This window comes from Callionymus lyra, chromosome 5 (genome assembly GCF_982586985.1).
Source record: "Callionymus lyra chromosome 5, fCalLyr1.hap1.1, whole genome shotgun sequence".
NCBI classification, from domain to species: Eukaryota; Metazoa; Chordata; class Actinopteri; order Syngnathiformes; family Callionymidae; genus Callionymus; species Callionymus lyra.
Window position 1 is genome coordinate 21,995,211 of NC_141822.1, and position 13,351 is coordinate 22,008,561.

The following is a 13,351-nucleotide window of genomic DNA, read 5'->3' on the forward strand; positions in this document are numbered from 1 at the left end:
GTGATTTGAAGGTGCGATTTTCACCTTTTCAATAAAGTTTTGGGAACGCTCTCGAGTTCTGACAGACCGTCAAATTGCCACCTCTCGCGAGATTATGACATCCCGGAGTCGTCGAGCGTGTCACGTGAATCCGTCTAAACACACTACTGCGGAAGCTATGACTAAATAAAACCACGTTTTTTTCCTCCGTGACGCTAAATCTTTCCTCCAGCTTCTGATATGCAGGACGTTATCAACTCGGTGAAAGGCACTGCCCTCGGTGTGGCGGAGTTCCTCACACCTGTTCTTAAGGTAAAACACTGCAATATCTGCTGCTAGCTTGAAGACAAGTCGCTAGGATGACATGACAGTCCATGTACATCATATATAGCTTGACGTTGTTTGGCTGTTTAAAGTGTTGCCAGAGTGTAGAAGCAAATGTCACTCCTATATATCGACCCGTTTACTCCAGAACAACACACACACACAACTGCTTTCTTTTTATGTCGCCTGGTGTGTTTTTCTTTTCAGGAATCCAAGTTTAAAGAAACTGGAGTTATTACTCCAGAAGAGGTAAGAAAAACACTATAACATTGAGTACATTCTGTTTAATGTCACACTAAAAGGAAAACGTTTGTGTACTAGTTTGTGGCAGCTGGCGATCATCTGGTTCACCACTGCCCCACATGGAAATGGTAAGTTAAATAAGCAACTATTGTATTTTTTATTTGTTTTTTGCAATTATTTTTTAGTATAAGGTTTGCGATGTTGACAGAGAAGTGCAATACAGAAGTGAATCCGTTTTAATAAACATGTAGAACCCTAAAATTGCACAACAGGATGGATTTCATGAAGTGGGAAGTTTACTGTTGTAGAAGAATTCAACCCAGTAACTATTTTATTGTGTCTCGTCAGGGCAACAGGCGAGGAAGTTAAAGTGAAGCCGTATTTGCCGCCAGATAAACAGTTTCTTCTCACCCGCAATGGTAATTCAAGAAACGCTGTATAACTGTACCTGAAGTTTTTTTGATGCTTTTATCTATTCGTTAGACAAGTTGACAAAAATCAAAAACGTATCTGTCAATAGTGTCGTCGATGTGAGTCAATGACTGTGTTAAGTGTGTGCCTGTAGGATGTTTATTTTAAAATAGTTTGCTCGACAAATAAGTCATCCCGAAAAAAACTTTTGAAAGCATGTTTTCTATTCTGTAGAAATGTTTGAATAATGTTTGTTGTAGTTCCCTGCTACAAGCGCTGCAAACAGATGGAGTATTCGGACGAGCTTGAGGCCATTATAGAGGAGGACGATGGAGATGGAGGCTGGGTGGACACGTATCATAATGCAGGTCGGTACAGCTCACAAGGATGACATTAACTGAAAAAAAAACGTGTAGGATTAAAAAATGAAATAAATACATTTTCGTTTTACAGGTGTCTTGGGTGTCACGGATACAGTTAGAGAGATCTCATTGGATAACAATAAGGTAATTTAGAAATACTTCCCTGTGGCAAATGCTTTGTTTGTGTGCAAACTGTAGTAGTTCTTAGTAACTAGTAATCTTTTGAAGTGTATTTTTCATAAAAATAAAGTGATGTAAAGTGTGTCAACATCTTTAAATCATTGTTGTTAGATGTCACCTATTGTATTAATACACCGGGTGCCACAAATATTAAATCTATAAAAATATAAACACAAAATTGTGCAGATATAATAATGGAGGATGAAGAGCTTTTTCAAATAGATAGTAAAAGTGGACGTTAATAAATGATAAAAAAATAAAAGCTTGACATGGTTGTACGTGTCCATGAGAAATAAAAGGCAGGGATTGTTGTTTTTCCCGATTCTTCCAGGATAGGAATATGAATGCTCCATCTGCAGCATGTTGCGAGGATGATGATGAAGATGAAGAGGCTGCTGATATGGAAGGTTTGAAAACGAGTAATTGCCCTCAATTATGTTCAGGTGTTTTAACTCCTTGTGTCTCCGTCTGTTAGAGTATGAGGAGAGTGGGTTATTGGAAACGGATGAGGTGATTCAAGCATAATGTTCCTCTTCTAGTGGGATGAAATTAACTCTCCCTCCTCGATATCCTGCAGGCCACTCTGGACCTAAGTAAAATGCCGGATACGAGTGTTAAAGCAGAGTCGGGAAGTGAGGACGCAATTTTACAGACAAGAACATACGACCTGTACATCACGTATGACAAGTACTACCAGACACCGCGACTGTGGCTGTTTGGATACGATGAAGTAAGAAATTCTCTTCGGTCAACACCTTTATAAAAATTCAACTTTTATGGAAGTTAATCTTTTACTGACCATTTCTTTGAACTTTGCTTTTGGTCCGTGTCTTTCAGAATCGCCAGCCTTTGACAGTGGATCAGATGTATGAGGACATCAGCCAGGACCATGTGAAGAAGACGGTCACAATCGAGAACCATCCTAATCTTCCCCCGCCAGCAATGTGTTCTGTCCATCCCTGCAGGTTTGTTACTTTCACATACGCTTGCTGCACATCTTTAAGTCATGTGGCTGCGTTCCATCTTCATAAAGCTGACTTGTGCATAATACCAAATTTCTAATTTCTGACCACTTGAAGAATTTTAATTGAATTTACTTCCACCCAAAGCGTGTTGGATTTAAATTGAAAATTAAAAAAAGTTGTAATTTAATTACAACTTACACAAATTCTATTTGTTATCCTATCAATGGGCGACGATAACAACCCAGAAAGTGTAGAAACTTTTTAAACCTATACATACAGTATTTTTCGCACGATAAGGCGCACTTAAAATCCTTTTAATTTTCGAAAGATTTAACAGTGCACCCTTACATTCCAGAGTTGGCATTGACTATTGAGGTCGAGGTGGAGGTTTTGGTTCGGAAACCATGTTTTTTCTTCCCTAATTTTTTTTTTGTTGTCATTTGTTTTTTTTTAGACATGCTGAAGTGATGAAAAAGATCATCGAGACTGTGGCAGAAGGAGGAGGAGAGCTTGGAGTGCATATGTATCCTTTACCACTGGTATTCACCACACCTTTCTGTTGCAACACCGACGATTAACCTAAATTAAGTCTGTCTACAGAGTAAATCACAGATGACAGGTAGGACTAGCTGATCAGCAGCAAGTGGGATGTATCTTGCCTTAGCAGTCAGCCCTCAACTAGAGGGTTGGTTAAGATTACACAGAAACAAACTAAATAATGTACATTCTTGATATGTTACAAACTTGTGTTAAAGAACCAGAGTGAGTTTAGTGTAAGAGGATCATTTTGTATGTGTCTCATTGTCCTTGTTGGTTTTAAAATCTTAATTATTTTATATTTCCCTTAACCAAAGCTTTTCAGGTATCTTTTGATTTTCCTGAAGTTTGTCCAGGCCGTCATCCCGACAATAGAATATGACTATACAAGACACTTCACCATGTAGCTTCATCAAAGTCTCTTATAAGATCATGTGACCAGCAGATCAACCGGTTGTCGAATGTGTGCTCTTGGGGACAATTGGAGGCACAGCTATGATAGCGGATCGTTTACGGGAGAAAAGAACATTTTACATATGATTCACTGACTGTTGACGAATTACAATTCGAACAAAATATTTATCTTTCAAAATGATCTGGGATTAACATTTGTAACTGCTTAACATTTTAACATTCCACCAAGTCATTTTCTTTAAATTAACCATTGACGGCTCAGTGTCTTTCTTTCTTTAAGTTCTGAATCACCCTCAACACAGTCACATTACTACACGTCTCTTGTTGCTGCTGCTGACGCTTTCTCCAAGTAACAATAACACTCTCTTGCTCCTGAGGTTCTGTGGCTGTAAACGGGCTACTGTGATTGTTTTCAACTGTGCTGCCTGTTGGGCCATTTTTCTGCTAATGTTTTAACATTTTTGATCACGTTACTCAATGTAAAATTATCAATAAATAATCTACCAAACATCCTGACATGATTTGTGCTTTTTATTTTTATTGTCATAATGTAACCCATTTATATTACTCTGGAAGTGGAGCTGGAGCTTTTTTTCTAATTCTTTTTGTTAGAAATTGTATCGATGTGTATCAATCCCATATGCAAAGGAGCCCTTTGGCTGACTATGTAAAATAAATCAAATTAATTCTGGTATCTTTTTATTCCTGTTGGGAATTTCTAGTTTCTCCTTTTCTTTTTAAATTATTTTTTGTTTGTTTGTTCTATTTTAAAATATCGCTTCAACATTAAATACCTCATACATTGAAATCATATTTCCTTTTTTAGCCCAATCCGTATGTAACACATGTTGCAGTTATTTTTTCTTTAGGTTGTTTGACGTTTTAAGACGTTTTGGTTTATTTTATTTTTTTAAATTGATGCATATTGCGATCCGTGCGTTTTGTCCCTTAATAGTACCTGTAGTTACATCATGGGGCGCCACTCGCTCCGGCGCATGCGCACAATGATGTAACATCGCGCACTGACAGTCACGCAGAGTTTGGGAGACATGGTGCCCAGTGTAGGTCATGCAGAAACAGGGGAACATGTCTCTATTCTTTCCGATCATCCTGCTCTGCTTTTTCGGCTTCTTTTCGAACCTGCGACCGTCGGAACCCTTTCTCACCGCCTTCCTGATGGGACCTGAGAAGAACCTGACCGAGGCTCAGGTGAGACTCACCAGGTGTTACCTTCACCTGCGTCAGGTTCACCGATGGAAACTTAATATATTCCAGCTGTTATATTTACCTTAACTTACTTTAACCACGTCACGCTGTCACAGGATCGAATCGTTGTTTATCTAAATGTAAACTCAAAGTTCATCACACAAAAATATAGTGACCTATGTCGCTATATTTCAATAAATACTATATACAGTAGTATATAGTATATACAAAGTTATTATTATTATTCGTGTTGTGACGTGATTCTTAGTCAACTGCGCAATAACTTCCACGTGCGTTCATTCTTACACTTCTATTAATTCAAAATTTGAATGATAAAAAAAAACAAGTCAAGGTCACCATTAATAAATGGCAAATACTTAATTGATGTTATAGCCATATTATCACAATGTCGAATTATTTTCTGTGGTCATTTATTGTTAAAAAAAATAAATAAATAAGCATCACAGTTTAAAAAAACAACTCTCCTGACTCGCATGTTTCTAATGTTGAAGTCTTCCTCTCAAAGATGCAGTAAGTCCAATATTATTTGACGATTTGAGGTTATTACTTGGTTACTATTAGTGTGTTTATGTGTGGTATGTGTTGTCTGAATGTTGCCTGCAGGATGTGTGCCTGGTACTCGCCAAAGCAAAGCCATATCAGTTGGTCTTGACTATGAACAAGACTAAACAATAGTAACTGTCGCAGCTAGGACTGTTATTTTCCTTAGATTGATCAGCACTGGCAATGAATTGAGCGTTCAATGGTCTGAAAGCAGAACATTTGGCACCGTTCAGATACAAAACATCTATGATGTGTGGCAGAGAAGTGTCTTGTTCTCCACCTCTGACTCGATTACCCCCCGGCCCAGTTTACTGAGCACGTTCTTGTCAGCAGTTCTGAATTCTGACGCTGCCAGCCCAGTAATAATAATAACAACAACTGACCGGCAGAGTTGTTTAGCTTCTCCAAGAAGTAGAGTCTGCTCATTGTCTTCTTGTACAATACACTTCAGTCAGTCACAACCACAGGTATTCATACACCTGTAACTTCCTCACCGTGCAGAGATGTTTTCTTGTCCTGAGCCTGTCTCGTGTTTCTTGTGCAGATGCATAATAGATTGATGTGTGTGAGGAACCACGATTGGACCAGTGTATTTCTGAAAGGGCAATAACAGTCATGAGTTAGAGGTCAGAAAAATTAGTCAAACTTCCTGTCCCTGAAAAATAAATAGGGAAAACCAACAAATGTCAGAAGACCATGAACTGAGAACATTTAACTTTTTGTGCAACACAACCACTAAATCTAATCTCAAACACATTCAAGGATGAAAAAACGTGTTGGTCAGATGAGACTTTATTTGTAGAGATGTCCAGTTTCAGTGTAGCATGGGAAAACTGACGGAGGAGTGGATCTCTCAGTGTGCTACCTGTAATGAAAACAGAGAGAGTTTCACACGCTCTACCACACGTAGGGAGAAAGTAGGAGCAGATATTGTTCACCACAAAAGGTTCTGAGTTGGTTACATTGTATACCAGACTGTGATGTTTAAGATAATGGACCCCAATATTCCTGTGTTCAGTTAAAGGGCTTTGCAGGAAAAATAGGAATTTCCACGCGTCACTTAGAGCCCAAGACTCTCTTAATCCTCGTGAGGCAGCTGTTCCAAAGTCAAGGCTAAAATCAACCAGCCTGGTTCATGCTCTTTAAAAAGACGAACTTTTACAGACAGCTTTTATGAACTGTCACATTTTAATGCTTTGTTTAACTTATCTTGTCTTTCTTTGTTTCAATCTTGTTTTTACTATTATAGATGGATAGATACAACTTTATTGATCCCTCTGGAGGTCTCCTCCCGGAAATTGTTTATTGTGCTGTTCTTACTGGGCTGTTAATTTTTGTGTTGAAATTGAACCTCTGACCACTAAATAACTTACTTTAACTGCACAAAAAATAAATTCCTGTGCGATCCCGGCGATTACTGAGGACAAGAGGATTGTACTCTATTGATTCAACCAAAACAGATTGGAAGAATCACAAGATGTTACTAAAATTCAGTGTACCCTAAACCGGTCCAAAAAATAGATTTGCATAAAAAAAACATCAAGAACATGCTTAAAAATTATGACTTATTTTATTTAATTGTCGTTCAAGATGCCTGGAGGAAAAACCAAGGCCAGGGACAACAAGTATCTGAAAATCTATTTAACATATACTGTATTTATTGGACTATAAGGCGAAAAATAATTGCATTTCGTTATACCTGACTTTAATTTGAAATCTGCTTGATAAGCATGTCTGTTAACAGGTGTCATTTCTGGGTCCAAAAACACTATAATATTATGTTACACATTACCCTGTATTATTACTGACCCTTGTGTAGTTTACCAATGGCTCTCCGGATTATATGTAGCATTGTTGATTTTAAAGAAAAATAAATGGTATTAAGTGCACCTTTTAAGTAGGGAAAACAATGTGCTTAAGTTCATCTGTTAGAGGAGAAATATCAGGGATCGGTTTTATGTATTTTTTTTGTCCTGCTTCTTGTATTCACAGCCTTTTTCTCCCTCCAGGTGGTCAATGAAATCTATCCAATATGGACCTATTCTTACCTGCTGTTGCTGTTTCCAGTCTTCCTCGCCACAGACTACCTCTGTTACATACCCGTCCTGGTCCTGCAGGCCACTAGCTTAGTGGTCACCTACGTGATCCTGCTGAAGGCCAAGGGCATGTTGGCCATGCAGATGCTGGAGTTCTTCTTCGGCCTGGCGACGGCCTCGGAGGTGGCCTACTACTCCTACGTCTACAGTTTGGTGGATCCAGATCTCTATCAGAAGGTGACCGGCTACTGCCGGAGCGTGGCTCTACTGGGGTCGGCGGCGGGCTCCCTGACCGGACAGCTTCTTCTGTCGGTGGCCGATGTTCAACTGACCCACCTGGTCATCATCACCCTGGCGGCAGCTGCGGTGGCATTGATAGCCTCGTGGTTTCTCCCCATGCCTAAGAAGAGCCTCTTCTTCCACGAGTCATCGGTCGTTGCCCAAGATAGTAAGAATATGGAGAACCTGGAGAGCAAAGTCCCGCTTAATAGCGAAAGCTTGTCGTTGGTAAGTCATGAAGAAACGTTTACATTTCAGTGTGACGGTTGTTTTGAAATCCTGTTTCCTGTTGCAGGTGAACAACGCCGGCGCCGGAAAAGGTGCTCGTCGAGGTCTTCTGGAGGTCCTGCACATGCTGTTTAAAGACTTCCTCACGTGCTACAGGTGTCAAACCCTGCTGGCCTGGTCAATATGGTGGGCTCTCGCCACGTGCGGCTACTTCCAGGTGGTTAACTATGCACAACCTTTGTGGGAGAACATCCGACCGTCGCTGGAATATTCAATCTATAATGGCTACGTGGAGACTTTCTCCACACTGCTGGGTGAGTAAACGACTTTATGAACCTTTTGTGTGCTCTAAAAACAAAAGTTTACTAGGTATGTCTAAATACTAGGGGTGTGGCGATGTGATGTGTATCAGGATACCGGACAATGATCGGTGTATTGTATTGCTGTAGAAGTGTTACATTGGGTTTATTTAAAAATATTTTGTTGGAGTAAAACTTTCTTAGCTTTTACATGCTTAACACGAACTCACTAAATTAAACGGCGGTGTTTGTATTTCACAACCAAAGAAATACAAGCTCAACCGAAGGAAGATTTGTATGGTATTTAGTAATTTAAAAAAAACAGATTTTTAGCCTTTGAATGTAGATACGGAACTGTAAAAAAATGTCAATCAGTTCCGACAACCTCACTAAATACAGTTGTATATTTTTGATTAAAGGAGAGCAGAAGATGAAATGAGTAAAATCTAAATAGGTAAACTTAAATACACACAAATATTGGAAGGTAAAGTCTATATTGCAAAAATATGTGAATATAAAATTGTTGAAAATTGTGATGATCATAAAAAAAAGTTGTTACTTTTTGAGTTTTCAGCAGTAAGGACAATGATGTCAAAATCCCTGACGTCCGATGTCATGACCTTTGAGGTGGACAACACTGAAGACACTTTTATTTGTGCAGGCTTTTCCTTGATTTTCTTTTCCCTAGACAAAATGTTATTTGGCTTACTATGTTACATTTTACTGTTACTGCATAACATAGAGTTGAAAAATGTAAACAGTTAATTTAAGAATTTTTTTTAGGGAAGGTATAATGAACTTTTGGGTTAATACAATCTAAAAGCTACAATTTTTAAATACATTCCATTCTGTCACCAAAAAACGTAAGCTCCTCAAAATAATGAGTCTCCAGCAACTATTAAATTGGTTCAGGAATGTATTTGGTGTTCCTTGTGTGCAGGGGCTGTGGCCGCTCTACTGGTGGGATACATGTCGATGCGCTGGTCTCTGTGGGGGGAGCTGGCCTTGTTCTTTCTCTCCGTGCTGATGGCGGTGTGTGTGTTCGTCATGGGCCACACTGCAAACATCTGGCTGTGTTACAGCGCCTACGTTCTCTTCAGAGCCACATACATGCTGCTGATCACCATCGCCACGTGAGTTTCACACACTTTTACATGTTTCAAATCTGCCAAGTCTTCCACCCTTGCTGTGGACAGTTGGAAGGTAACAGAAGCTTTATTGTCTAGAAAAACATTAGTAATATTGTCACTAAACCTTCTTAGACTTTCTTTTATTTCATTTACTTTAATTTAGGCCAATTTTATTTGCTTGGAAACTAAAATATATCATGTGATTTTTTTTTCTCTGAAAAAATAAGCAGTCTATAAAATGTCTTAATAAATCTTAACATTTTGTAAAACAGAATAATATTTAGGAAACAATGAGACAACGATTCTAAAGGAAAACGTTTGAACAGAAACGGATAAATAAATTAAACAACAACAACAAGGAAACAGTACTTAGAAAGCGGTTAAGTAAACATACATTTTATATACTTGAGTTCTTCTACAAAAACAATGGTGACCTTGTTAAATTTCTTTAAACAACTAATGTAGAACTTTGAACTGCAGCCTGAGCTAAGAAATTAATCTTCATTGAGCATCTGAGGTCTAACCTGAATTCTTCTATGCTTTTGTGTCCTTATGTCAAGTATTTTTTACAGGCACTGCATCAAGGGTGTTTATTTTTAATATAAAAAAAACTACTTTATTTTTCATCCCATAACAAAGAAAAGAGTTTAGGAAATTAGGAAGAATACTAAAAATCAAATGACCTCAAAAGTCGTGAAAGGGAGGATGGAAAACATTATGCACTGGTGGATTATGGGCCCTATAATTGCAGACTTCATCTGAAATAATGGAATAAATCCATATCTAATATGTATTAAATATGGTAAGATCGTTAGTAAGTTGGACCCATGTGAAGTTTCAGTGGGGTCTTCTGCCTTTGTGCCCAGTTTAATCACACAACCTCCTTTGCTAATACAATCTTTCAACAATGGTGTACACAGTTGTTTTTAAGGGGTCAGATTCATTTTATGGGGAAATAAACTTCCATTTGTCCTTTGCTCTCCTTCCTCCTCTATCTGTGGTTTATTAAAATGACACGCAGTAAAGCTACAGTTTAAGGTGTGGTTTTGGGGAACATTCTGAACCGACTGTGAAAATAACTTCATGAATACAGTATATTTAATTCAAAACAAACAAGTGTTGATGTTTTGGAAGAACAAACGAGTAAACACAAGCTTTCGTTGCAACATAATTACAAAGATTAAAAGATTAATCAAGAAAAGTGCCGAGTCATGAGCCAAGCAAAGTCTATTGTGGAATGTATGATTATCTTTGTCCTGCATCTTTTCTGTTTTTCACCCTCTAGCACTATTTGGGAGAGGAGGAAAGAGTAAATATTCCGTTGAGCTCACAGTTTGACCATCACATGTCTGACAATCAACTGATGAGTCACAATATTGAGCAAGATCTAGTACATTTTCTGGCTGTTTATTTGCAGTAGATTACATTTAACTGTGAATTAAACTGCATTAAATTCAGTCAGTATGTGAATCAGGATAGTTATTTTCCATTTTCTCTTTGCCAAGTTTATTAAATGAAGTAATTTTGCTCCGTTTCTACCCCTTCAGATATCAAATTGCTGCGTCTCTCAACATGCAACGCTACGCCCTGGTGTTTGGAGTCAACACCTTCATTGCTCTGCTGCTGCAGACGCTGCTCACTGCAATAGTAGTGGACTCTGCTGTACTGGGCCTTCAAGTTTCTACTCAAGTAAAGTGTTGTTTTTTTTTAATCGTTTGAAGTCAGTCAGCCTCAATCTGATGGAAGAATCTGCTTCTCTCCAAATAGTTCTCCGTCTACGGTGGATACTTCGTAGTGATCTCCGTGGTCTTCCTTCTCGCTGGCCTGTTCAAGTTCGCCCGTCGAAGATTTTCCGAGCAGGAAGGACAGTCCAGAGATCCATCAGACACGGAGCCTGTGTCTCTTCCTGTCGTGGACACCGACACTTGTACATAGCACACAAGAACTTGTTAAGGAGATGATATGAGTTCTCCTCAGCTGGCGATCAGAAACAGATCTGACATGAACGTGCTTACTAGTGTGTGCCTTACTGTTGATAAGAGCTACAGCCTTTTTTTGCCACTGGGTCCCTCTGGTAAACATACTGTTACATATTGATAAACCAAATCTAATGAGTGTTTCTATAAAGTGCTGCTGATGTAAGTTTATACTGTGGATTATAGATGTCTTTTTAGCTGCTGTTGAAAAATTATTTCAGCGTAAATACTTTCTTCATCAGATGAAGTTCTTCTGGTCAACGATGTTTCCACTTATGACAGTTTGAATGACGCAAGAATGACACTACCACATGTGGTACCCTCCACTTCAAACTTTCTCTCTAGTTCCTCCTTTATATGTATACAGTATTTTAGTCATTTAATTTGACATGTTTTACACTTTTTTATTTTGTGATTGCCTTCTGATAATGATCCTGAAGGTCTTTGTAATTTCAACTAGTTTTGTTTATTGTTTACTTTTAGAACGAATGCACTTGAAACTTTGTGTTGTTTCTCTTGTAGGACTTTTCTATGTATGTTGTGTCATCCTGAAACACTTGAACAATACTATCTTGTTTTTAGCAACAATCAAAAAGAACCATTTTCTATCAAATTTATTTGTCATCATATTTTCTGTAACATACTGAAGGCCTTTTTCCAAAACCGGTCAGACGAGGTTCCAGATGACCGTGAGCATGGCCATGCTGCCATTGAGCAAAGCAACGCTGCAAGCCAGTTGGAGATTAGGACCAGACGCTCTCCTAGAGAGACACAGATGAACATTGATTGACAAATTGTTTTAATGCCTTATCATCTCCCTCTAAAATAAAAAAAAATCACCTGATTGAAGTCAACGTCAGCCCAGGCCTGAGTGAGACCAGATAAGACAGTGTCCATGAGGAAACTGCTACGATGAATCCTGCCAGTAGTGACATCACCAGGGTAGTCCAGAAACCTACACGCACATGTACATTACTGCTGGTTAGATTCCAATTTAAACTAAAACACTTTCGATTAAGTTATTGTTACAAATGTAATCCGGAGTCGAAGGTTGTTTCAAACATGTGTTTGAGCTGATATTGTTAACAAATGAACAATAATAAAACCCACTTGGATTTTACATTTTTGGACATTTTCTTGGAACACACTAAGGTAGATGATGAAAAATACAAAGTATACACAATATTTGTATTATTTGATGATTATTAAATTCATTTTTACCATTTTCACTATGGAATGTGTTGGTACTTACCCAGCATCCTCTCTTCGGTTCCATCCTCTTTTCTGACTCTCTCAGCCCGCAGTTCTGAAAAGGGATACCAGCCAATATCAAACGACTGTGTTGTGGATCCACATATTCGCAATCCACAGAGGGTTGTAAACAGTAAGGGGTCATAGGTCAAGGAATGTATAATACAGGAATGGTTGACAAACATGAATGCATTGATGAATGTAGCTGAACCATTGAGTAAAATGCTACACTAAACATGTTGTGAAGTGCATTAAGCTCCACATTATAAATATGTGCAATAATAAATAAAACATATAAGGTCAAGGTGAAGTGTTTTCACTTGACACACTTATAATCAGATCAAGACAGACGTAAAGAAAAGAGTGAATGAACTTTAAATAAAATCGAAGACTAGCACCTGGTGTGTTTTAGAACAATTGAGTTAAATGTATTACCTTTCAGTATAGGGTAGATAAGGGCACAAAAAACACCCGCTACAGCCACTGTAAACGCAGAACTCAGCACCGATGACAACACGGTTGGCCATCTTCTGACTCCCATTCTGTTTCGAAAAAAAAAGGAAAATATTTTTCTTTATTTATCTTGATGTGCCTAATAGCAGGTATTGAGAAAATCGTACTTGAAACAAATATTTATTTAATAAAAAAAAATGATAAACTGACGCTACAGTTTAACTTTCTACAACTCGATCAGGAACTTTCTGTTGTTGCACTTCCGTAAACACTGGTGTCCCGGATGTTGCCGCTCCTGATGTCAAAACCTTTCTGGTAAAAACGAGGCACTTACATTTGTACAATGATGACTTTTCTAAAGCTTGAACCATCTTTCTGTGACTTATCTTAACTCAAATAATGTGAGTGTAGTAACAATATCCCCCCACAAGAGCACGCGCTTCCATATTTGGGATCTTATGTTAACGGATTCCCACCGGATATGCAGCGTCTTATTTTGGAAATCCTAACCCGG

The 13,351-nt window shown here is 38.4% G+C and overlaps 3 protein-coding genes across 5 annotated transcripts; 2 read left to right on the forward strand and 1 right to left on the reverse strand.

The window, feature by feature from the left end:
* Window positions 1-132: 132 nt before the first annotated feature.
* Window positions 133-3,931, forward strand: atg3 (autophagy related 3). The gene is made up of 12 exons (XM_087791427.1): window positions 133-291; window positions 511-552; window positions 625-674; window positions 895-965; window positions 1,218-1,325; window positions 1,411-1,463; window positions 1,831-1,906; window positions 1,975-2,009; window positions 2,077-2,229; window positions 2,337-2,464; window positions 2,919-2,987; window positions 3,327-3,931. Exons 1-12 carry the CDS (start codon window positions 220-222, stop codon window positions 3,406-3,408), a joined length of 939 nt encoding a protein of 312 aa, XP_087647553.1. The 5' UTR covers window positions 133-219; the 3' UTR covers window positions 3,409-3,931.
* Window positions 3,932-4,022: 91 nt separating this feature from the next.
* On the forward strand, window positions 4,023-11,750 carry slc19a2 (solute carrier family 19 member 2). The gene is made up of 6 exons (XM_087791428.1): window positions 4,023-4,624; window positions 7,195-7,728; window positions 7,796-8,042; window positions 8,968-9,160; window positions 10,705-10,846; window positions 10,925-11,750. The coding sequence occupies exons 1-6, from the start codon at window positions 4,484-4,486 to the stop codon at window positions 11,090-11,092; spliced, it is 1,425 nt and encodes a 474-aa protein (XP_087647554.1). The 5' UTR covers window positions 4,023-4,483; the 3' UTR covers window positions 11,093-11,750.
* Window positions 11,733-13,297, reverse strand: arl6ip6 (ARF like GTPase 6 interacting protein 6). 3 transcript variants are annotated; one of them, XM_087791433.1, is made up of 5 exons: window positions 13,172-13,297; window positions 12,820-12,926; window positions 12,386-12,439; window positions 11,974-12,088; window positions 11,733-11,894 (listed from the first exon to the last, which is right to left on the reverse strand). In XM_087791433.1, the coding sequence occupies exons 2-5, from the start codon at window positions 12,923-12,925 to the stop codon at window positions 11,801-11,803; spliced, it is 369 nt and encodes a 122-aa protein (XP_087647559.1). In that variant the 5' UTR covers window position 12,926; window positions 13,172-13,297; the 3' UTR covers window positions 11,733-11,800. The 3 variants fall into 3 exon arrangements, with proteins under 3 accessions (XP_087647559.1, XP_087647558.1, XP_087647557.1); XM_087791432.1 differs by lacking the exon at window positions 13,172-13,297 and adding an exon at window positions 13,005-13,107; XM_087791431.1 differs by lacking the exon at window positions 13,172-13,297 and having other exon boundaries at window positions 12,820-13,106.
* Between the last annotated feature and the right edge of the window lie 54 nt (window positions 13,298-13,351).